Source organism: Poromitra crassiceps (assembly GCF_964638095.1).
Source record: "Poromitra crassiceps genome assembly, chromosome: 2".
NCBI classification, from domain to species: domain Eukaryota; kingdom Metazoa; phylum Chordata; class Actinopteri; order Beryciformes; family Melamphaidae; genus Poromitra; species Poromitra crassiceps.
This window is the reverse complement of record NC_139624.1, coordinates 106,408,370-106,432,542: the sequence shown is the minus strand read 5'-3', so window position 1 is coordinate 106,432,542 and position 24,173 is coordinate 106,408,370. Positions and strand designations below refer to the sequence as shown.

Genomic DNA, 24,173 nt, shown 5'->3' with positions numbered 1-24,173 from the left:
CTTCCCTCTTTTTGATCCCTTCTTCCACAGCATAGTATGAATAAATCTGTGTATGTTTGTGTGGCAGTTTCTGCAGGGTTTAGCTCCTTTAAAAGGTGGAGAGGCAGGGAAAGGGCTGTGTGTTATTTTCCTCCTTCCTGTACCACGCTCTAAAGATTTTGGCCACATGAAGACAGCAGTATGACATTCGACAGAGACAGAAAACCTTGTTTATCGCTAGTTGCAGGCTTGACGGGGACAAAATATATTACGGTAGGAAATAAAAACAATACAATGAACATGTATACCTTCAAAATCAGTTGTTGAGAACATCGGTGCTATGGAAATAATTAATCGGGCAGTTGTTTAGACAATCTACTATTGATTTTTCTTTTACAAAAAAAGCAGTGAGAGAAGAAGTACGTGAAATGAACAGTGTTGGGCAAGTTACTTTCAAAATGTAATATACTACATATTACTAGTTACTTTCATTTGAAAGTAATAAGTTACTTTCCAATATTACTGTCTGTGTAGAGTAACTCGTTACTTATTACACTACTTTTGCATTACTTTCACCAAAACAACAGTAGCAGCACAATGACATCGCCGCCCTGTGACCATCCCAAATTTTTTTTTCCACCGCCTTGAAACCGCCAGTGTAAACAATCCAAGATTCTAAATGTTATTATTTTCCTTTGTTATTGTCATCTATAGTGGCTATTTGCATAAAAACACAGTTTGATTAGGAAATGATTGTATCTTTTTTAAATATGTGCTTGGATTTAATAAAATGTAACTCAACTTGTAACTTGAGTTACTTGACAAAGTAACTGGTATAATATTACTGAAATCCTATAAGTAATAAGTTATATTACTGAGTTACTGCTAAAAGTAATATATTACATGTAATATGTTACTTTTGTAATGAGTTACCCCCAACACTGGAAATGAAGCTAGCTATCCTCACTGCCATGATGCATACAGTACATTATCATGCACATAAAGGATACTATTTCTGGGTATCGTTTCAAAAATTGATAGGTACAAATACCAGTACCCTTAAAGTGACACAGATACCAAATAGAGTACTCCATCCCATCACTTTTTCCCCCCTACTTAATTCGATACCCATCATGCAATCTGGGCACCCAGAGTCTATCAGTCTGACGACTATGACTCGAGGGGACAGACGGCTGATATTTTGGGGTTTCTGCTGTATAGTGGATGTATAGTGTATAGTGGATGGTGTATAGTGGATGTCCGCGTCAAGACTTCCCCTTCCGTGCACCGCGGTTATTGTTTACAGTCCTACTGGGGTGGGAAGTACTGTTGCAACAAATGTATAATGTAAATGCAGCAGCTTGATATTTATGTGAAATATGTAACTTCTCATGCCCCCCTCCTCCGTTATACCTTATTCACCTTATGTTCAGACCTTACAGTGGGCCAAATTCTTCTGGGTCCTTTTAACACTTCCGGCGGTCACGGCGTAAAATAAGAGAGTTGTTCTTGGAGCGGCCAGTGAAGGGGTAAAATAAAGAAAGTAGCCTACTACTTTGAGCCGGTACACAGCAAGCAAGCGAGTATCCACTGTTAGCCAGGTCAGATAACGTTATCTTTCGACAATGACGAGCACTTTCTTGTAAAACATACCTGGACTCCAACAAAGAAAGCTTCAGATAGTTGTCTCTCCTCCGAGGCGGCGCGAGCCACTAACGCCAATAAGACCCGCAGACGTTAACGTAATTCCCTGGAATGCGAGACTTAACGAGCCAGTTACATGGCGTTGCATTCTTAGACATTGCCGTTTGCTTTTATTTGGTATGTTACATACAATTGGCTAAATTATTAGTTACTTCAGAGTTAGATTATATTGGAGCAGCGCAGCCATTTTTTATTTTATTTTATTATTATTTTTATCCGGAAGTTTTGATACGGCCACACAACCGGGTCAAATGGGTGTGGCTACATAAGGTGAATAGCAGTGGTTCTCAACATTGGTGAATTGTTAAACTTCACCATTATTTCATTGACAAGAAGTTAAAACTAATGTAGAAGAATGACTGTTTTGATCATAGTTTCACTATTATCTCTTTACCTGCAATACAGATAGTCATGGAATTCTGGACAATTTTTTCAGATTTAGGTCTGAAACACAAACTGTCATTATAAACAGGGGTCCCTGGCGTGGCCCCAAAGTGGACAAAGTTAGGGGTCCTTGATATGAGAAAGGTTGTAGATCACTGCCCTACAACACACAACAGCTAGTAGCCTACTAATGAAGGATTTGAACATTCTTAAGAAACACACAAAGCTAAACATAACTGCCATCAAATAACAAAAGTCACTGAGAAGAAACTGAAACAAACTCTTATCTTATGCAGGCAGAATGATTCTCTCTTTTTTCGAGGGCCTCTATTCGCTTTTCAATCAAGCAAACAAACAAACAAACAAAAAACAGCTGTCATGGATGTATGATGCCACATGGGAAATAGACACTCATACTACATTAATTAATGCAAACTTAGACCTTCAATGAACAGGGGAAACATCAACTCTGTTGGCCACTGAATAGATCCAGTGTTGTTGTGCATAGACAATCAAAACATCAATTATTTGTGATAGGTGGGGAATGAAAAATGAGGAACTGCAACACACTGCGGAGATCAAATGAAACAAAACATTGATGAGAAACAGGGTAATCAACTTTCACCATGAGTAAATAACATAATAGAATGGAGAAATTGCTAAATCAACCATTTAATAGCATAAAATACCAACTTGTCTCTCTGGATACCCATGAGGGACCAGGTATCTAAACATCAGCAAGAAACATTCAGAGGCCATTTACACCTGGCACTAACACGCATTTTCTGTGATCAGATTGCAATCGGATAGTGCTTGACCACTTGAAAGTACAGGTGTAAATGCCCCAAAGACACATTGAAGACAGATTGCGATCTGATCGGCCAAACCACCTCCGGAGGTGGTCAGGGATGCATTGTGACCACATTGAACACAAGTGTATGCAATGTGTCCTCTCAATCTGCATACAGCAACTGTATGTGCATTGAGAGGACACCCGTTTTGGGTGTCAGATTGCAATCAGATTCTGATCACCCAAAATGCATGCTAACGCCAGATGTAAATGAAATCAGGTTAATGTGGGCAAGCACTATCCGGGCTCTATTCTCCCACAGGCCATCGGCGCTATTACGGGCCTTAACCGCAAAAAAACGTGCCTTGCGCCTGTTTCGGCAAGATAGCAATAGGCTTTAGGCTGCCAAATGCGCTTTAGGCCGAATGGGCGTGGCGCAGTCCCAAAGTGGGCGTGTCGGCGCTAAATACCAGCCTAGTGATATCTTGGGATCTGGCCTACATTTAGCGCTTTGCGCTTTTGAAAAGCAGGCCTATTCTCTGCCTTCACTGCTTCTTCTCTGTCACCCTTCTCTCTCTCTCTCTCTGAGTTCCCAGCATGCATTGTGTTTCTTCATTTCGCTACTAAATAGCCACCAAATGAGCCAAAATAGATATAAAAGGTAGTTCTAAATTAATGTGTAATGGTAACACAGCCTGCCATTGTCAACATTTCAATATTGGACCAAATAAAAAATCGAAATGAAAACACCACCCTATGTGAAACATATATGTCCTCCTGGGCATATATATACCCCTTGTCGAGTTAACGTGATTTAGAGAAGTAACAGCGGAACGCGCTTCGGAACGCGCTGCGCTTCTAATGGCATCTGCTATACTGTGATGTCCCTCCAATAACTTGGCCCTATTTCACATTTAGTTTTACAATAAAAACACATTTATGCAATGACTTGACATAATGTAGGGTATATTTATGTGCATCATCCTTCCTGCAGCAGGCGAGAGAAAATGATATCTTTCTGGACAAACTTTCACCAATCTAATAGGCTATATTTTTCTAGCTGATGCATAGAACATTATTTTCATTTTGATCTTGCTATAGTGTAGCGTATTTACATGCTTGCAGTATTGAAACTGCAGTTAGATTGGTTTGAGAAGCATAATAATATGGAATAATAGCCTATAATGCAGACAGACAGGCTGGATGAAGGGAGGGGGGGGGGGGCAGAGCGTTTGGCTTTCGTCTGGTTTTGCGGGATCACTGGAATTGGAGCTAAAAAGGCAAGCGTGCGATTCGTTTATTGCACTTATCCAATGAGCATGACGGTGCATAATTTTACGCCTAAAAGGCGTGGTTGTAATGCTTTGGGCTGCATCTAGCGCCAGCACGACGATATCAAGTGCGCCTTTCCACGCCCACTGCTTTGATCTGCGCCTGCCGCTCGGCCTAGAAACTGCGCCGATGCAAATGCAATCTGATCACAGAAAACGCATGTTAGTGCCAGGTGTAAACGGCCTCTCAGATAGATAGAAAGAGATATAGATAGGTAGATAGATAGATAGATAGATAGATAGATAGATAGATAGATAGATAGATAGATAGATAGATAGATAGATAGATAGATAGATAAATAGATACATAGATAGATACATAGATAGATAGATACATAGATAGATAGATAGATGAATCTTGAATTGAATACATCTATAACTCCCTTAACTCCAGCTAATTCTTGAAGTAATCTACCAACATCATCAGCATCACCAGTCTTTGATAACTAAGAAATTGCATTAAATATTTAATTATTCTATTATATTGCACCTTATGGAGCCATAGAATCCAACATGTTATCGGAGGCCCAGAGTGCTCAGTGTTTTGCCATGGAGGGCTTCTTTAGCGCCTCCCACAACAATGCTTCTGTAGGCCAATTCCTCTGGTAATCCACACTGAGGAATTACAATAGCTTCAAAACAATTTCTGTTTACATGGGACTTTTGTCACATGAGTGAGTGAGTGAGTTCACACACCTGCCAGCCTTCCACCTGTTGCGTGGGTGGAGCCCACTGTGAATGTTTCAACAGCAGCGGTTGTCACCTGCTGCTGTGTAAGTTGCCTGTGTCACTTCCATCTTAAATGTACTCGACAGCAGGTGTTGGATTCTGTCACTGATAGGCATACAGATCTGTCCTTTCCGTGCTGATGGCTGGTTGCGTTTGAATGATGGGCTGCGGGACCAGCAAGGTGCTGCCTGAGGCGTCCAAGAAAGGCTATGTAAGTGTGGTGCAATCGATCGTGGCCTTCAGTAAGGCGCATAATGATGATGAGGCTGAGAAGCGTATGGAGAAGCAGAGGGGTCTGTGTCTCGCCATCGGCAGAGTGAGTCACCAGCCGACAAACAGCCGACAGCAAGCGTCCAGAGACCAACACCAGCAGGACAAAGCTGCCAAGTACAGAGCTAAGTTTGATCCCCGTGTGACAGCAAGGTAAAGTTTAAGAGTTACGATTCGAGATCAATATGAATGTGCTGCAAAAAAAAGTCCATTAACCTAGTATTAAGTCTTAAAAATGTATGATATTTCAAATTTAAATCAAGTTTTTAAACTTTTCGGCAGACAAATTTCTCCAGTCAGCTCTAAGATTTTCTTGAATCATGTGATACATTACGCATACACTTGACTCGTACAGTATATTTATTAGGTCAGTGAAGACCAATAGTGCTGATATTTTAGGATTGAAACTGTCTATAACTGATATTTTGAGCCAATATTCAATATAGGCTGCTATATTTCAATTCGACCATTTCTGCCACAGACAAAAAAGCAACTATTGTCTCCCCAGATTCTTGGCACAGTGGGGGGTGGGGTGAGGATGAATTATTTATGTCTGTTGTCACTCAGATTGTTTTATGTGTTGACTGTGGGGCATGTGATGCAAGACAATGTTTGTGTAAATGGACAATAAAGTGTTATCTTATCATCTTCATCATAATACATATTCATGTAACATGAATGGGACCTAATCAAAATATCACAATGTTGCATGAAATGTTGCGTCAATAAGGGCTTCTCTTAGCCAACCATGTAGCAATTACACAGTAAATATCTAATCATATCTATCACATCAGATATGGCTGATGTTTAATACATTTTATTTTGCAATATTTGCCCAGTATATCTACAGTATTGAACCTGAATCTTCTTGATAGTGGTGGTGGAGGTGGAGTGATCTGCAATATTCTGCCTGATTACAAGATATTGTCACCGATGTCTCAAACATTAGTGAGCAACTGAAGCTGCACTGAAACCATCTCATCAGAACAATTATTTACTTGTTGTCCAAAAAAAAGTAAGGCTCAGCTCATGAAATTTTGCAGTGTTTATGGGAGCCTTATGGCTTCCTCATTCTAATTGGCCTACAGCTGTCAGCTATGTTGTGCACTTGAATGTGTTTAGTGCATAGCAGTAATAGGGCAGTCTGTGCAGACATTAGTTTGAGAGGCCTAGGCCTTATTAACACCTACAGACTGTCTTCCTACTGTACTTGTCAAATGAAAGCGCTACAATTCCCAAAGAAACTGTTGCTATTTTAAGGAAAGTGGATGTCTCCCGCCACACACCTGAATATTCTCAGGCTATACATTAAAGTCAAAAGTTTATACACACCTGATTGAATGCACTACGTTTTTCAATCTAGCAAGACTGATCTAAAGGCTTCTGCTTAAATGTTTGAAATGAGTTTCTTAGACAAATAGATCAATGATATTAACAGTGGAGTGAATAGCAGTGAATAAGAGTCTTTCAAGGCAAAGGGTGGCTACTTTAAAGAATCTAAAATATAAGATAGTTTTGATTTGTTTCGCAATTAAATTTGTGTTATTTCATAATTTTGATGTCTTTACTGTTCTAAAATGTGGAAAAACATGGTGTCCAAATGTTTGACTAGCATTGCCCTGTACATCGGTGATCTAAATCAGAATAATTTAAGGTCAAACACAACTCAAATTTAGATTTCATTTTAACTATATATATATATATATATATATATATACACACACACACGCATAGGTGCTACTAAACCGACCTATATATACATCCATTTCTCTACCAAGAATACTTTTGTCAGGACAGGAGAGAATGAGGTGGGTGCTTTGAAACAGCATATCATTTTGTGGCTTCACTCTTAATGAGCCATCGTCACCCTTCTGTCCCGTCAGATATGACATCAAGGCTCTGATCGGCCGCGGCAGCTTCAGCCGGGTGGTGCGCGTGGAGCACAGGGTGACGCGCCAGCCCTTCGCCATGAAGGTGATGGAGGTGGAGCCCCCTGGAGGCCGGGAGGTTTGCGCGTCCGAGCTGGCTGTGCTGCGGCGGGTGAGCCACCCGAACGTGGTTCAAATGGTGGAGGTGCTGCAGTCTCCCCAGCGGGTCTACCTGGTGTTGGAGCTGGCCACGGGCGGAGAGCTGCTGGAGCGCGTCGTGGCCAAGGGGCACTTCACTGAGCGCCACGCCACTCAGGCACTGCGGATGGTGCTGGCAGGGGTGGGATACCTCCACACTCTGGGCATCACCCATAGGGACCTGAAGCCAGAGAACCTTCTGTACTATCACCCCGGTTCTGACTCCAGGCTGCTGGTGACCGACTTCGGACTGGCCACTTTTGGTGGCACAGGTAGGGCTGGCCGAAATGGACCAAGAATCATATATTTTTAGGCTGAATGGTGATACATGATATATATCAGTATTTTATATGAAGTGGCCTAAATGTTCAGTTGTAAGTCAACATGTGAGATGTCACAAGCACTTTTATTAATAAAATGCAAAGACGGGGTTCCCTTCCCTCATTATTGGTGCTTTCACAAAATATTTACACAATGAGATTTTTGATCAATAATCATCAATAATGTGGGTATAATAACAAAGTGGTAAAGGTAAATAATAGAACAGGTAGTAGAACAGTCTGGTAAGTTCATCACTTACTGTAACGCAGCCTTTAAAATCAGGAAAAGACAACACCTATGTCATATCACAATATTACGCTATCCAAAGTGTAAGACGACATGTAGTCTCATATCACGATATCGATATATTATCGATTATATTATAATATCCCTATATTGCCCAGCCCTAGGCAGAGGCCCTGAGTGTGAAGGTTTGGGATCTGACGGAGCTGGGAGTGGAGAAGACTGGTCCCTGAGAACCACCTGTGGAACCCCAGAGTACCTGGCCCCTGAAGTGCTGCTGAGGAAACCCTATTGCTGTGCGGTGGACATGTGGGCGCTGGGGGTGGTCGCTTACATTGTGCTGAGTGGATCGATGCCCTTCGAGGACGACAGCCGCACCCGCCTCTACAGAGCCATTCTGAGGGGGAAGTACAGCTTCCATGGAGATGTGAGTTTTTAAGTCACACTGAAATTAAAAATGAATGAAGGATTTATGCCACTACAATTACACACAACAAAGGAAAACATACTTTTATATCAAAATCTCATTCGGCTACTTTTAGTTCCTTGAAAATGGAAAATCTTTAGTGATGACCTCATCATTGCAGGAGGCAACATAAAAATTCCCACCAATAAATCAACACATATTTTTGAGTTATCCCACCCCTCTGCCCCTCCTATCAAATAATAATAAATAACTTTACCAGCAACATACCTGTACCATAAGGGACACTGCTAATCGGGTTGTTGTTGACACAGCTACAAGGATTAATTACCCGTACGTCTTGGCTGTTGTTTTGTTGCAGCTTCTGTGGCTGGTTTAGCAGCTTTCAGTGATTACAGTTGCACCACTCAGAATCCCAGTGTGTGTGTGTGTGTGTGTGTGGGGGGGGGTGCTCCGCCCATCGAGGTTTAACTCAACCAATGGGATTATTTCTGCCTCCAGAGCGTCCCTGCCTCTGTGAGAAATGTTTGTGTAACTGAAACGCCAATCTGCCATTTCAGCTTTGATCCAGACTGTTTTCCCTACGACACAATCTGTTGATTGGTATGATGTACATGCTATGAACTTACCCAACCTTAACACCACATATTATGTTCAGGTGCATGCTGTCATATCTCCTTGCTACACAAGTATGATTCACAAGCGAAGCATAACGAGTTACCATACGTTATTTCAGCCCTGTCAAGCAAAAATAGAGAGATTTCATTGAGCATAATTACAGTTGAGGTGTGGTAAGAAGGTGAGCAGTAATGCACATGAATGGAGATAAGAAACTTTGTTGTAGTGTCTCAAGTTTCCGGGATCCCTGTATGTTATTTTTCTTTCCCTTTCCTCTGTCATGTACCTGAAGTGGATATTCTCTATGGAGCTCACTGGTGAGTTCACGCATGTTTTTTCATGCTGATTATACCTAAGGCTGGATTATTCACTGGACTTTAAACCTGGCCTGATTTCGAGGAGTGCAGTCTGACATTTTAGTCTGAGGCTCCCTTACATAGGCCCTGGACTATTATCCCAATGTTTACCACTGCACTGACCACTAACCAGGGCCGTAGCTAGCTATGAGGACGGGGAGGTCCGGACCTCCCCTAATATTTCAGAGAGAAATTTTTTTTTTTTTTTTTTTATAAAACAATCTGCATGGAAAAGCATGAAAAACACGGGATCGCAGGTCAGGCAGGAAGTCATCTGACGCCGCGTCCGCGGTAACTTGATTCCGAGAGAGCAGCAGCATGGTGGTGAGTGATGACTGTCTGTCTGCCTGGCGAGATAATTGAAGGTGAGCGACCTGCGAGACAGTGAGCGAGTGAACGACAGACAGTGAGTGACACTGACAGATTTTTTAGCAACAACCAAGAAAGTAAGTGTCTAGTCTGTCTCTTAAGTAATGTTACCTGTGTGACACGTTGGGATGCTACTGGCTAATCATGCATGATGCCAATTGCCAAGCTCCCGAAGTCAGGTATGCAGGTGGCTATATGCATGGTTTCAGTTTCATGACCCAATAAGTAACAAAAAGAGGTGGTGTAAAGTTAAAAACAACATAATATATTTTATTTTATTTTTCAATCGTTCCTATCAGGAATAAATAAATGTCCCTCTGTATGTTTTTTTTATTATCGATGATGACTTTGTGTGTTGTGTACGGCTTGGGTTGTGTACCTGTGTTTGTAGGTGTCATTTTGATATGAATTTGGCTAAAACAGTTTGTGTTTGTTAGTTACAATTATGTTGACAGGAGAGCTGAGCAGGTGGTGACATGAAAGAGAATATACTGAATAACGACATCACAACAGTATAATCCTAATGTTGATTTAAAATGATATATTACTCTAAATATGGCTTAAAAAGGGAAAAAAAACAACTCAAATTTTTTCCGGCGGCGCCTCCCCTTGCTGGACCTCCCCTATTTCGGAACCCTGGCTACGGCCCTGCCACTAACTGACTATTATCCCAATGTTTACTGCTGCACTGACCACTAACTGCCTATTATCCCAATGTTTACTGCTGCACTGACCACTAACTGAGTATTATCCCAATGTTTACCACTGCACTGACCACTAACTGACTATTATCCCAATGTTTACTGCTGCACTGACCACTAACTGACTATTATCCCAATGTTTACTGCTGCACTGACCACTAACTGACTATTATCCCAATGTTTACTGCTGCACTGACCACCAACTGACTATTATCCCAATGTTTACTGCTGCACTGACCACCAACTGACTATTATCCCAATGTTTACTGCTGCACTGACCACTAACTGACTATTATCCCAATGTTTACTGCTGCACTGACCACCAACTGACTATTATCCCAATGTTTACTGCTGCACTGACCACTAACTGACTATTATCCCAATGTTTACTGCTGCACTGACCACCAACTGACTATTATCCCAATGTTTACTGCTGCACTGACCACCAACTGACTATTATCCCAATGTTTACTGCTGCACTGACCACCAAGTGACTATTATCCCAATGTTCACTGCACTGACCACCAACGGACTATTATCCCAATGTTTACCACTGCACTGACCACCAACTGACTATTATCCCAATGTTTACTGCTGCACTGACCACCAACTGACTATTATCCCAATGTTTACCACTGCACTGACCACCAACTGACTATTATCCCAATGTTTACCACTGCACTGACCACCAACTGACTATTATCCCAATGTTTACTGCACTGACCACCAACTGACTATTATCCCAATGTTTACTGCTGCACTGACCACCAACTGACTATTATCCCAATGTTTACTGCTGCACTGACCACCAACTGACTATTATCCCAATGTTTACTGCTGCACTGACCACCAACTGACTATTATCCCAATGTTTACTGCTGCACTGACCACTAACTGACTATTATCCCAATGTTTACTGCTGCACTGACCACTAACTGACTATTATCCCAATGTTTACCACTGCACTGACCACTAACTGACTATTATCCCAATGTTTACTGCTGCACTGACCACTAACTGCCTATTATCCCAATGTTTACTGCTGCACTGACCACCAACTGACTATTATCCCAATGTTTACTGCTGCACTGACCACTAACTGACTATTATCCCAATGTTTACTGCTGCACTGACCACCAACTGACTATTATCCCAATGTTTACTGCTGCACTGACCACCAACTGACTATTATCCCAATGTTTACTGCTGCACTGACCACTAACTGACTATTATCCCAATGTTTACTGCTGCACTGACCACTAACTGACTATTATCCCAATGTTTACCACTGCACTGACCACTAACTGACTATTATCCCAATGTTTACTGCTGCACTGACCACTAACTGCCTATTATCCCAATGTTTACTGCTGCATTGACCACTAACTGACTATTATCCCAATGTTTACTGCTGCACTGACCACCAACTGACTATTATCCCAATGTTTACTGCTGCACTGACCACTAACTGACTATTATCCCAATGTTTACTGCTGTACTGACCACCAAGTGACTATTATCCCAATGTTCACTGCACTGACCACCAACTGACTATTATCCCAATGTTTACCACTGCACTGACCACCAACTGACTATTATCCCAATGTTTACTGCTGCACTGACCACCAACTGACTATTATCCCAATGTTCACTGCACTGACCACCAACTGACTATTATCCCAATGTTTACCACTGCACTGACCACCAACTGACTATTATCCCAATGTTTACCACTGCACTGACCACCAACTGACTATTATCCCAATGTTTACTGCACTGACCACCAACTGACTATTATCCCAATGTTTACTGCTGCACTGACCACCAACTGACTATTATCCCAATGTTTACTGCTGCACTGACCACCAACTGACTATTATCCCAATGTTTACTGCTGCACTGACCACCAACTGACTATTATCCCAATGTTTACTGCTGCACTGACCACTAACTGACTATTATCCCAATGTTTACTGCTGCACTGACCACTAACTGACTATTATCCCAATGTTTACCGCTGCACTGACCACTAACTGACTATTATCCCAATGTTTACTGCTGCACTGACCACTAACTGCCTATTATCCCAATGTTTACTGCTGCACTGACCACTAACTGACTATTATCCCAATGTTTACCACTGCACTGACCACTAACTGACTATTATCCCAATGTTTACTGCTGCACTGACCACTAACTGACTATTATCCCAATGTTTACTGCTGCACTGACCACCAAGTGACTATTATCCCAATGTTCACTGCACTGACCACTAACTGACTATTATCCCAATGTTTACCACTGCACTGACCACTAACTGACTATTATCCCAATGTTTACTGCTGCACTGACCACTAACTGCCTATTATCCCAATGTTTACTGCTGCATTGACCACTAACTGACTATTATCCCAATGTTTACTGCTGCACTGACCACCAACTGACTATTATCCCAATGTTTACTGCTGCACTGACCACTAACTGACTATTATCCCAATGTTTACTGCTGTACTGACCACCAAGTGACTATTATCCCAATGTTCACTGCACTGACCACCAACTGACTATTATCCCAATGTTTACCACTGCACTGACCACCAACTGACTATTATCCCAATGTTTACTGCTGCACTGACCACCAACTGACTATTATCCCAATGTTCACTGCACTGACCACCAACTGACTATTATCCCAATGTTTACCACTGCACTGACCACCAACTGACTATTATCCCAATGTTTACCACTGCACTGACCACCAACTGACTATTATCCCAATGTTTACTGCACTGACCACCAACTGACTATTATCCCAATGTTTACTGCTGCACTGACCACCAACTGACTATTATCCCAATGTTTACTGCTGCACTGACCACCAACTGACTATTATCCCAATGTTTACTGCTGCACTGACCACCAACTGACTATTATCCCAATGTTTACTGCTGCACTGACCACTAACTGACTATTATCCCAATGTTTACTGCTGCACTGACCACTAACTGACTATTATCCCAATGTTTACCGCTGCACTGACCACTAACTGACTATTATCCCAATGTTTACTGCTGCACTGACCACTAACTGCCTATTATCCCAATGTTTACTGCTGCACTGACCACTAACTGACTATTATCCCAATGTTTACCACTGCACTGACCACTAACTGACTATTATCCCAATGTTTACTGCTGCACTGACCACTAACTGACTATTATCCCAATGTTTACTGCTGCACTGACCACCAAGTGACTATTATCCCAATGTTCACTGCACTGACCACCAACTGACTATTATCCCAATGTTTACCACTGCACTGACCACCAACTGACTATTATCCCAATGTTTACCACTGCACTGACCACCAACTGACTATTATCCCAATGTTTACCACTGCACTGACCACCAACTGACTATTATCCCAATGTTCACTGCACTGACCACCAACTGACTATTATCCCAATGTTTACTGCTGCACTGACCACCAACTGACTATTATCCCAATGTTTACCACTGCACTGACCACCAACTGACTATTATCCCAATGTTTACTGCTGCACTGACCACCAACTGACTATTATCCCAATGTTTACCACTGCACTGACCACCAACTGACTATTATCCCAATGTTTACCACTGCACTGACCACCAACTGACTATTATCCCAATGTTTACCACCGCACTGACCACCAAGTGAACAATAGTGCAAAATCCTTCCAGAGTTTATGCAAAGGCTTATTTCCATTTTTCATGGTGGCTTTGAGTGTAGCTCATATGTAGGCCATAAGGCCACACTGGTGGAGGAGGGAAATCCATGGCAAAAAAATCTGGAAGCCACGTTTCTATAAGACCTAACATTGTCCCAGTGAGTTTCAATGTCAAGGGAAAACACTGGCATCCATATCAATCTGGAATTCATATGTGGACAATATGAAGACATCATACATGGCTGAGTAGCAATCCAGCGCTTCGTCGCTGATGGATGAGCCATCAATCACCTTTGCATGTTGACAAGAGGGCGCGTGACACTCGTTCACTGTCATGTGCAATATCCGCCCTCTCCAGTAGACTGACAAACACACAGTTACACAGTTACACACCAGCACACCGTGATAATGATGTCAAAATGAGATGATGTCTCACTCACTGTAAGTTAGTTCCACATGAGACATCACATGAGCCTGTGCCATCTTCATGTGACTGACAAGAGTGAACTGAAAAGTGGCAGCAATAGAGTTCCGGCTCTTACGTGTAAAAGGCAATGAGATTTTTGTATGGGAATTTCGGTTAAATGCGTGAAATAAGGTGTGTGGATATTTATGAAACAGCAAAGTTTGTGTTCAGCAAGATTAGCTTCACAAATGAGGACCACAAGCATAAATGTGTGTCTTTTTACATGATTTTTGGAAAACGCTTCAAAAGTCATAAATGTGGTCCTCATTGTGAAGGTTATCTTGCTGAACACAAACTTCGCTGTTTACATAACGTTCTGGAAAGCATCAATAACCCTGTCTACTTATTGAAGTTGACTTGAAGCAGTGCAAATAAGGTGTGTGTGTGTGTGTGTGTGTGTGTGTGTGTGTGTGTGTGTGTGTGTGTGTGTGTGTGTGTGTGTGTGTGTGTGTGTGTGTGTGTGTGTGTGTGTGTGTGCGTGCGTGCGTGCGTGCGTGCGTGCGTGCGTGCGTGCGTGTGTGTGTGTTTGGGGGTGGTCGAGGGAAAGAATCCTCAGCAGACTGATGATGGTCTGATGTCATCCTGGGGCTAAACGGTGTGATGGAGGTGAGAGTGGCTCTGCAGTGCAAACAGCCCCCAGCCACCTGCCCCCCCACCCCCCACCCCCGCCCCCGAGACCCCCCACAGCCTGCACCCATCCCCCTCACAGCACAGAGGTGTGACAGCCTCTGCCCTGAGGAGCTGTAGTACAGACTCACACTGCGTTTACTCAACTGTATAAGAGGCACTATTTGTCAGGAAGCCTGGGTGTCCCTATAACGCACAGGGAAAAAGTTTCCGTCATTTTCCACCGGTTATGTTCCTCCACCGTTAATTTGAAAATGTCACGTCAGTTAATTTGAAAAAAAAAAAAAAATCGTGGTGGGTTAATTTGGTAAATGTCAGTTATTTTGAAAAGGTTGCCACGTTGGTTATGGTTAGGCAATTAAAACAACTTGATTAAGGTTAGGTTTATGGTTTGGGTTAGATTTACTGGAAATCACAAAATCATTAAATTAGGCTTACAGTTGAAATGTAGACTTTGAACACACTGGGACTCAAGCTGCAGGCTACGGCATGAAAGTCAAGCATTCTATGCTTCCACCACCACAACCCAACCACAACTATAACCCCAACTCCAACCACAACTCCAACCCCAACTCCAACCATAACCCCAACTCCAACCACAACTCTAACCACAACTCCAACCCCAACTCCAACTCCAACCACAACTCTAACCACAACTCCAACCCCAACTCCAACCCCAACCCCAACCCCAACTCCAACCCCAACCCCAACTCCAACCCCAACTCCAACCCCAACCCCGGCCTACACCCTCAGCATCCCCGGTTTATTTGAATGTCACTCTTCCATGGCGTTGTGGGAGATCTATGGCAGTCTATTGATACCCTGTGCATCCAGAAATGATGAAAAAGGCCAGGGTACTCTGTGCATTACGAACTGATACCAAGAGGTCCTGACAAACAGTAAACATAGGATGCGTTGGGAATGAGAACTAGAGATGCGCGGATGGGGTTTTACGCCACCCTAATCCGCGTGTATGCATGAAACATCTGCCCGCCATAAATCTGCGCAAATTATTAAGTACTATTTATAGATTCGCGCCCGCCGTGCACCCGACATTTCACAACGTTATAAAGGAGCGAGTCTCGCTTTGGGGAGATGTAATGTACTTACGGTTTCTGCTGCCGTCAGTGTGATCGCTGCAGTCCAGGACTCCAAATATACCTCCATGCTGTATTATGCAGTCAGCACTTGCCCTCATGTAGCTTACTAGGCTAACGAATGCTATAGCTTTAAGTTTAGTTTACTGGATTCAGTGGATTGGCGTCATCATATGGGAAAATACAAACGCGTCTTCTCTTTCCAATGCGTCTTCAGCGGAGTCTCCTGTGAGGTTCTGGTGACATCATTGACCATCTATGGAGCAGAGGAGGAATATCCCTTCATGTAGCGCATGGCTCTTGTTTACCACTGTCTTGAGTCCTTCGGGGGTCCTGTTAATGCACAATAGACGGCTAACAATCTGGGGGTGGCAAAGGACGAGCAGGGAAGAGGGGGGCTGGAAAGGTGGGGGGGTCAGAGGGGCTTGGGGGGCAGAGGGGGATGCAGGTAGGGGACTTGTCGTGCATTCCTTTATAACTGGGAACTGGTAATCTTACGACTTCAAAGGTCATGAGCTGGGAGGTGACGTCACCAGAGCTGGTATTTCCCATTCCAAACTCATAGGAGCCTCAGCAGCCCCAACCTAAAAAAAGTCCAAGATGGCTGCGCCGCGCAACAACAGTAGTTATAATCGTAGTAATGTTGTTTAGCACTTCTGTTTTGTTTGTGTTTCATTAAATCAGCTGTACACACAGCACTGCCTAACATCTATCTGTGTGGACATGAGGCTGCAGTGTTTGTATGTGCAAAATGCCGCGAAATGCCATGTTATCAACTGTTATTGCTAGCCTGGCTAGCCTGGCTAGCGACTGGATCTGACCAATGAACGGTGAATTTCCCAGTTCAGGTTTTCTGCAAATGAAATGCTAACTAAACGGATGTGACGTCATTTAGCCTCAACATCCCAGTTATTTTGCGATAAAGGAATGCGCCATTGGGGCAGGATGGAGGGGTGGGGGAGTGTTGGGGGGCTGGGGGCCAGAGGACAAGCAGGGCAGAGGGGGGAGGATGGAGGGATGAGGGGTAGAGGGGCAGAGGGGGGAGGATGGAGGGATGAGGGGTAGAGGGGCAGAGGGGGGAGGATGTAGCCTCAGAGACTTTCACACCTTATCGCTCAACCTGCTCGCCGCACGCAGGACGGAGTGTTTCCTTCACACTTAATCTGGGCATCTCATCTGATGTATGCCTGAGATGGTGGAAAGTGTGTGTGTGTGTGTGTGTGTGTGTGTGTGTGTGTGTGTGTGTGTGTGCGCGTGTTTGTGTGCGTGCGTGTGTGTGTGTGTGTGTGTGTGTGTGTGTGCGTGCGTGCGTGCATGTGTGTTTGCGCGCACACGTATGTGTGTGTGTGTGTGTGTGTGTGCTTGCGTGTGTGTGTGTGTGTGTGTGTGTGTGTGTGTGTGTGTGTGTGTGTGTGTGTGTATGTATGTGTCTGTTTTTGTATCTATCTTAGTGAGAACCAATATGAGTTTTATACCAGGGAAGTGAGGACAGTGAGGACATTTTGGCCAGTCCTCCCTTTCTGACAGACATTCCAAAGGGCTGTTTGAAGGTTAAGACTTGGATTTAAGGGTTAGGTTAGAATTTGGTTTAGGTTAGGGTTAGGGGTAAGGTTAGTGTTAGGGTTAGTGTATCATGCATTATGTCAATGAATGTCCTCACTAAGATAGCTATACCAGCTTCACAGGCCAGACAGCAGCTGAGTGCCTCCTCTGCAGTCTGCTGTTATTAAAGCCACACTTTACCAACCCAACCCAAACATCTGCATGTCTCAGCCATGCAAAGGCTTAGCTGATCGTGGGTAATGGTTAGCCCAGTCTGCCCCCTAGTGAGCATAACGTGAATTAACTCAGTTTTCCATACTGAGGCCACTTGCTGCTCTCTATTGTACATGACAGACCAATCTCTCCTGCATCAGTATTGATATTTTGATTAGTGCAGTTTAGCTGTGACTTTCACCTGCATTAATAGCAGGCTCACCTTCCCCATTCGGACACATTATGACAGGAGATATGTAAACTTGGCTTTGGTGCTTAAATACTCTCAAGCGATACAGATTTGTCTAACGAATAAATAGTGAGTGCTGTGCTAAGAAGCTTTAGTGTGAGTTGTGCATTATTCAAAAGTGTATTATCCTCGTGATCACATTAGTGTAATCCAACCTTCTAGCGTTCCCTTCATTTGTTGTAATTATAGCTTTGTCAGGTAAAGATGTAGTGTGCTGCAAACACAGTCAGTGGAGCTTCTCATCCACTCTAACAAGATGTTGCTCAATAAGCCAAGGCCCTGTAGGTTTCCCCCACCGCTTATGCCATATCCACACTCAATATCTCTCCCCCCTCCTCTTCCACTCGCTCTCTGCTCAGCAGTGATATATGGCATTGGCTCTCGCCCCCTTCCTCTAAACCCAATAAAGCCTTTGTGCATTCGGACATGAAAAATGTTCCAAATAAGGGAGAGAGATAAAAATCCGCAGGTGGCCCCGTTCCAGGAGGACGACACAGATGTGTGTCTTCTTTTTCTTCAGGTGTACCACACTGAGGAGGGAGAGAGAAGGTTACCAAATGAAGCTCTCAGCTATGTCTCTCTCTCTCTCTCTCTCTCTCTCTCTCTCTCTCTCTCTCTCTCTCTCTCTCTCTCTCTCTCTCTCTCTCTCTCTCTCTCTCTCTCCCTCTGCAGCTTCAAATAGCTCTGTTTTTTCTTTGTCATTTCCAGTTTGTAAAGCAACCCATCAATCGCCATAAACGTTTACATTTTACAAGTCTCAAAACCAGGGATATGCATAGACAATTTTGAAACAAAATGTGGGCAAAATATGTTTCTTAAACAATCTCAATGTAAATTTGAAAACCTCACTGCCTTTTCAATGTTAAACACAAACAACTTTGGACTTTGGTTATGTTTAGGCAAGAAAAAGAACTTGGTTATGTTTAGGCAAGTAAAACAACTTAGGTTTAGGCTACTTATTTAGGTTGGTTAGGTTTCTGCAACTAAAGCTAAATTAGATTAAGGCCATGTTCAGACTAGGAGGCCACATCTGATTTGTGAACTTTAGTGACCTCTTAATGATTCTATCCAGATTGGTTTTATGAGTCTGGGCGCTCCAAGTCTGATTTGTGTCACTTGTCCCAAACCACATATGGAGGTCTGGACACACAGATCCGACTTGAACACTTGCCCAAATCAGATTTGTGGCAGTGCGGACACTCTCCCAAATCAGATTTGGGAAACCAATCAAGATAATGATGATTAATGACTTTAGCAGCAAATCGGATTTGCCTGTAATGTGAACATGGCCTAGGTTAGGTTAGGGGACTACAAACACGAATAGGCATTTGGAAGGCTCTAGCTCTGGTTTGGGTTGGGGTTAAAACCGAAAGTAAAAATACTTTGTGCCTTGCTCGGAAGTCAAACATGTGATCTCTCGCTTGCAATACGGGGACGCTACAGGTCCGCCAATCCCACCCCTTCACCTTTTTTAGGCAGCGATGCGATGCACTTCAACATGAGAGTCGGACTCTATGATGTGTACGTTAATATTCACGTATTCTATCTAGAAACGTGATATGCAACGTATTTTGGTTCAGAACTGTTCATATCACATTTCCGTGGATTCCAGAAGCGTACAAACATTTCATTGTGATTCTCTCTCTCTGCCGCTTCAAAGACCTCTCAGTTTTTTCTGAGTCATTCCCAGTTTGTAAAGCCTTTACAACCAAGATGCACTGAGAGTGATGCTGCGAAGCTCAACTCAACTCATGGATTGCATGCATCATTTGAGATAAAGGACACAAGGCACCCAGCTAGCCATGGCTGCTATCAAATGTGTATTTCAGGGCCGGTAATGAGAAAGCCTCACTGAATCACCTCCAATGCTAGATGAAAAGGAAAGTCAGACTTGTTCATAGCTGTGAGAGCTCAATCAAACACTGTCTCTCCTTTCCGGGGGAACGGAGTGTCACTCCGCCCGCCTCTCAGGTGTGAAATAACAACGCAATGAAAGAAAGTTGAGTTTGAGTGAGAAGCATTTTTATGACTGGCTCGGCAGCTCTGTGCTCTGTGCTCCGCTCGCACACTCCTCTCCACTCGCTGCACTGTGGGAATGACTGAGTACTGCTTCTTTGAATTCCCCTCACCGGCAACAGTCTTGCGATTGTCAATTTCATGCTTGATTAATTGTCATTACTGGGTGAGAGACAAAAAAAGGCAGAGAGAAATGCATTTCAGGATTAAAATGGAGAGCGAGACCTCCCTAAAGAGCGAAGTTTAGTGTGTACAAGGTTGAGTTGAGAATGAGAAAAATTTGCATGCACAGTTTTTCCCTGTTAGCTTTCATCCTCGTCCGCCAGACATGGTAGAGACATATTGGAACAAATAGATGGTTGATTGTGGGAATAATATTTTGCACCTTAAGGACAAGTGAGTGAGATAAAATTGATGAAGGCAATCAGTCTCTTCTCAGCTCTGAATGGTGCTGATCATTACTTGTCGCTCCAAGACACTAAATTAAACTTTTGGAAAAAAGTGAACCTCATTACTCCTGTGAATGAAAAGTCAGCCTGTGGAGTCAGTGGCATAAGCACCATGCATGCATGCTACATTTCAGTCTGATGGCCTTCACAGAGCAGAGGTTAGCATGCTTCTCTCAACATGACTCAAAATCATACACTGTATCAAAATATGGGTGCAGCCACCGTGACATCACCCATTGGTTTCTGGACTTCCGTTTTGAAGCCTTGAGTTTTGCATTGTGACCATCACCATCTTGTTTTTGTTGGAGCCAGGGGGCATCTGGGTAGTGTAGAGGTAAAAACACTCGCCTACCACCGCGGTGACCTGGGCTCAATTCCCGGCAGTCAGACACAACTGGCCGTGTCTGTGGGTGGGAAGCTGGTGGGGGATGAGCCCTGGGCCACAGTGCCTCCCCTGGTCGGTCAGGACACCCGTTCAGGGGGAGGGGAACTGGGGGGAATAGCATAATTCTCCCACGAGCTACATGCTGCCGGTGTTGCTACATGGAGATCATGGTGAGTGCTACATGGAGATCATAGTGAGTGCTACATGGAGATCATAGTGAGTGCTACATGGAGATCATAGTGAGTGCTACTTGGAGATCATAGTGAGTGCTACATGGAGATCATAGTGAGTGCTACCTGGAGATCATAGTGAGTGCTACCTGGAGATCATAGTGAGTGCTACCTGGAGATCATAGTGAGTGCTACCTGGAGATCATAGTGAGTGCTACCTGGAGATTATAGTGAGTGCTACCTGGAGATCATAGTGAGTGCTACCTGGAGATCATAGTGAGTGCTACCTGGAGATCATAGTGAGTGCTACCTGGAGATCATAGTGAGTGCTACCTGGAGATCATAGTGAGTGCTACCTGGTGGAGATTATAGTGAGTGTTACCTGGAGATTATAGTGAGTGCTACATGGAGATCATAGTGAGTGCTACCTGGAGATCATAGTGAGTGCTACCTGGAGATCATAGTGAGTGCTACCTGGAGATCATAGTGAGTGCTACCTGGAGATCATAGTGAGTGCTACCTGGAGATCATAGTGAGTGCTACCTGGAGATCATAGTGAGTGATACCTGGAGATTATAGTGAGTGCTACCTGGAGATCATAGTGAGTGCTACCTGGAGATCATAGTGAGTGCTACCTGGAGATCATAGTGAGTGCTACCTGGAGATCATAGTGAGTGCTACCTGGAGATCATAGTGAGTGCTACCTGGTGGAGATTATAGTGAGTGTTACCTGGAGATCATAGTGAGTGCTACCTGGTGGAGATCATAGTGAGTGTTACCTGGAGATTATAGTGAGTGCTACATGGAGATCATAGTGAGTGATACCTGGAGATTATAGTGAGTGCTACCTGGAGATCATAGTGAGTGCTACCTGGAGATTATAGTGAGTGTTACCTGGAGATCATAGTGAGTGCTACCTGGTGGAGATCATAGTGAGTGCTACTTGGAGATCATAGTGAGTGCTACATGGAGATCATAGTGAGTGCTACCTGGAGATCATAGTGAGTGCTACCTGGAGATCATAGTGAGTGCTACCTGGAGATCATAGTGAGTGCTACCTGGAGATCATAGTGAGTGCTACCTGGTGGAGATTATAGTGAGTGTTACCTGGAGATTATAGTGAGTGCTACATGGAGATCATAGTGAGTGATACCTGGAGATTATAGTGAGTGCTACCTGGAGATCATAGTGAGTGCTACCTGGAGATTATAGTGAGTGTTACCTGGAGATCATAGTGAGTGCTACCTGGTGGAGATCATAGTGAGTGCTACTTGGAGATCATAGTGAGTGCTACATGGAGATCATAGTGAGTGCTACCTGGAGATCATAGTGAGTGCTACCTGGAGATCATAGTGAGTGCTACCTGGAGATCATAGTGAGTGCTACCTGGAGATCATAGTGAGTGCTACCTGGTGGAGATTATAGTGAGTGTTACCTGGAGATTATAGTGAGTGCTACATGGAGATCATAGTGAGTGATACCTGGAGATTATAGTGAGTGCTACATGAAGATCATAGTGAGTGATACCTGGAGATTATAGTGAGTGCTACCTGGTGGAGATCATAGTGAGTGCTACTTGGAGATCATAGTGAGTGCTACATGGAGATCATAGTGAGTGCTACCTGGAGATCATAGTGAGTGCTACCTGGAGATCATAGTGAGTGCTACCTGGAGATCATAGTGAGTGCTACCTGGTGGAGATTATAGTGAGTGTTACCTGGAGATTATAGTGAGTGCTACATGGAGATCATAGTGAGTGATACCTGGAGATTATAGTGAGTGCTACCTGGAGATCATAGTGAGTGCTACCTGGAGATCATAGTGAGTGCTACCTGGAGATCATAGTGAGTGCTACCTGGAGATCATAGTGAGTGCTACCTGGTGGAGATTATAGTGAGTGTTACCTGGAGATCATAGTGAGTGCTACCTGGTGGAGATCATAGTGAGTGTTACCTGGAGATTATAGTGAGTGCTACCTGGAGATCATAGTGAGTGCTACATGGAGATCATAGTGAGTGATACCTGGAGATTATAGTGAGTGCTACCTGGAGATCATAGTGAGTGCTACCTGGAGATTATAGTGAGTGCTACCTGGAGATTATAGTGAGTGTTACCTGGAGATCATAGTGAGTGCTACCTGGTGGAGATTATAGTGAGTGTTACCTGGAGATCATAGTGAGTGCTACCTGGTGGAGATCATAGTGAGTGCTACCTGGAGATCATAGTGAGTGCTACCTGGTGGAGATCATAGTGAGTGCTACCTGGAGATCATAGTGAGTGCTACCTGGTGGAGATCATAGTGAGTGCTACCTGGAGATCATAGTGAGTGCTACCTGGTGGAGATCATAGTGAGTGCTACCTGGTGGAGATCATAGTGAGTGCTACCTGGTGGAGATTATAGTGAGTGCTACCTGGTGGAGATTATAGTGAGTGCTACCTGGTGGAGATTATAGTGAGTGCTACCTGGAGATCATAGTGAGTGCTACCTGGAGATCATAGTGAGTGCTACCTGGAGATCATAGTGAGTGCTACCTGGATATTATAGTGAGTGCTACCTGGAGATCATAGTGAGTGTTACCTGGAGATCATAGTGAGTGCTACCTGGAGATCATAGTGAGTGCTACCTAGAGTCTCAGATCATAGTGAGTGCTACCTGGAGATCATAGTGAGTGCTACCTGGATATTATAGTGAGTGTTACCTGGAGATCATAGTGAGTGCTACCTGGAGTCTTAGATCATGAGTGCTAACGGGGGCCAAATGCATAAAACTGTATATTTAGGTGTAGAAATTTGTGTAAGCCCAAAAAAGCTCTAAATAAAATGTCACCCAAATTCACACTTACATTTTCCTTTTTTGCCACACCACACTAGTTGGACTCAGAAGACTGCGTACAGTATGCATGGTGTGAGAGATGTGTACCGGTATGCACATTCTCATGGCCCGTGGATTTTTATGAATCCAG

General features: G+C 43.6%; 1 protein-coding gene across 1 annotated transcript in view; it reads left to right on the top strand.

Annotated features, from left to right (window-relative positions):
* Positions 1–5,077: 5,077 nt before the first annotated feature.
* The window catches only part of LOC310771235 (serine/threonine-protein kinase H1-like), a gene marked incomplete at both ends in the record, with an annotated part of 24,994 nt that continues 5,898 nt past the window's right edge, over positions 5,078–24,173 (top strand). The window contains 3 exons of the mRNA XM_083631892.1: positions 5,078–5,340; positions 7,071–7,525; positions 7,985–8,244. Of these exons, the coding sequence (XP_083488018.1) occupies positions 5,078–5,340; positions 7,071–7,525; positions 7,985–8,244 (978 nt within the window). The remainder of the gene's footprint in view (positions 5,341–7,070; positions 7,526–7,984; positions 8,245–24,173) is intronic.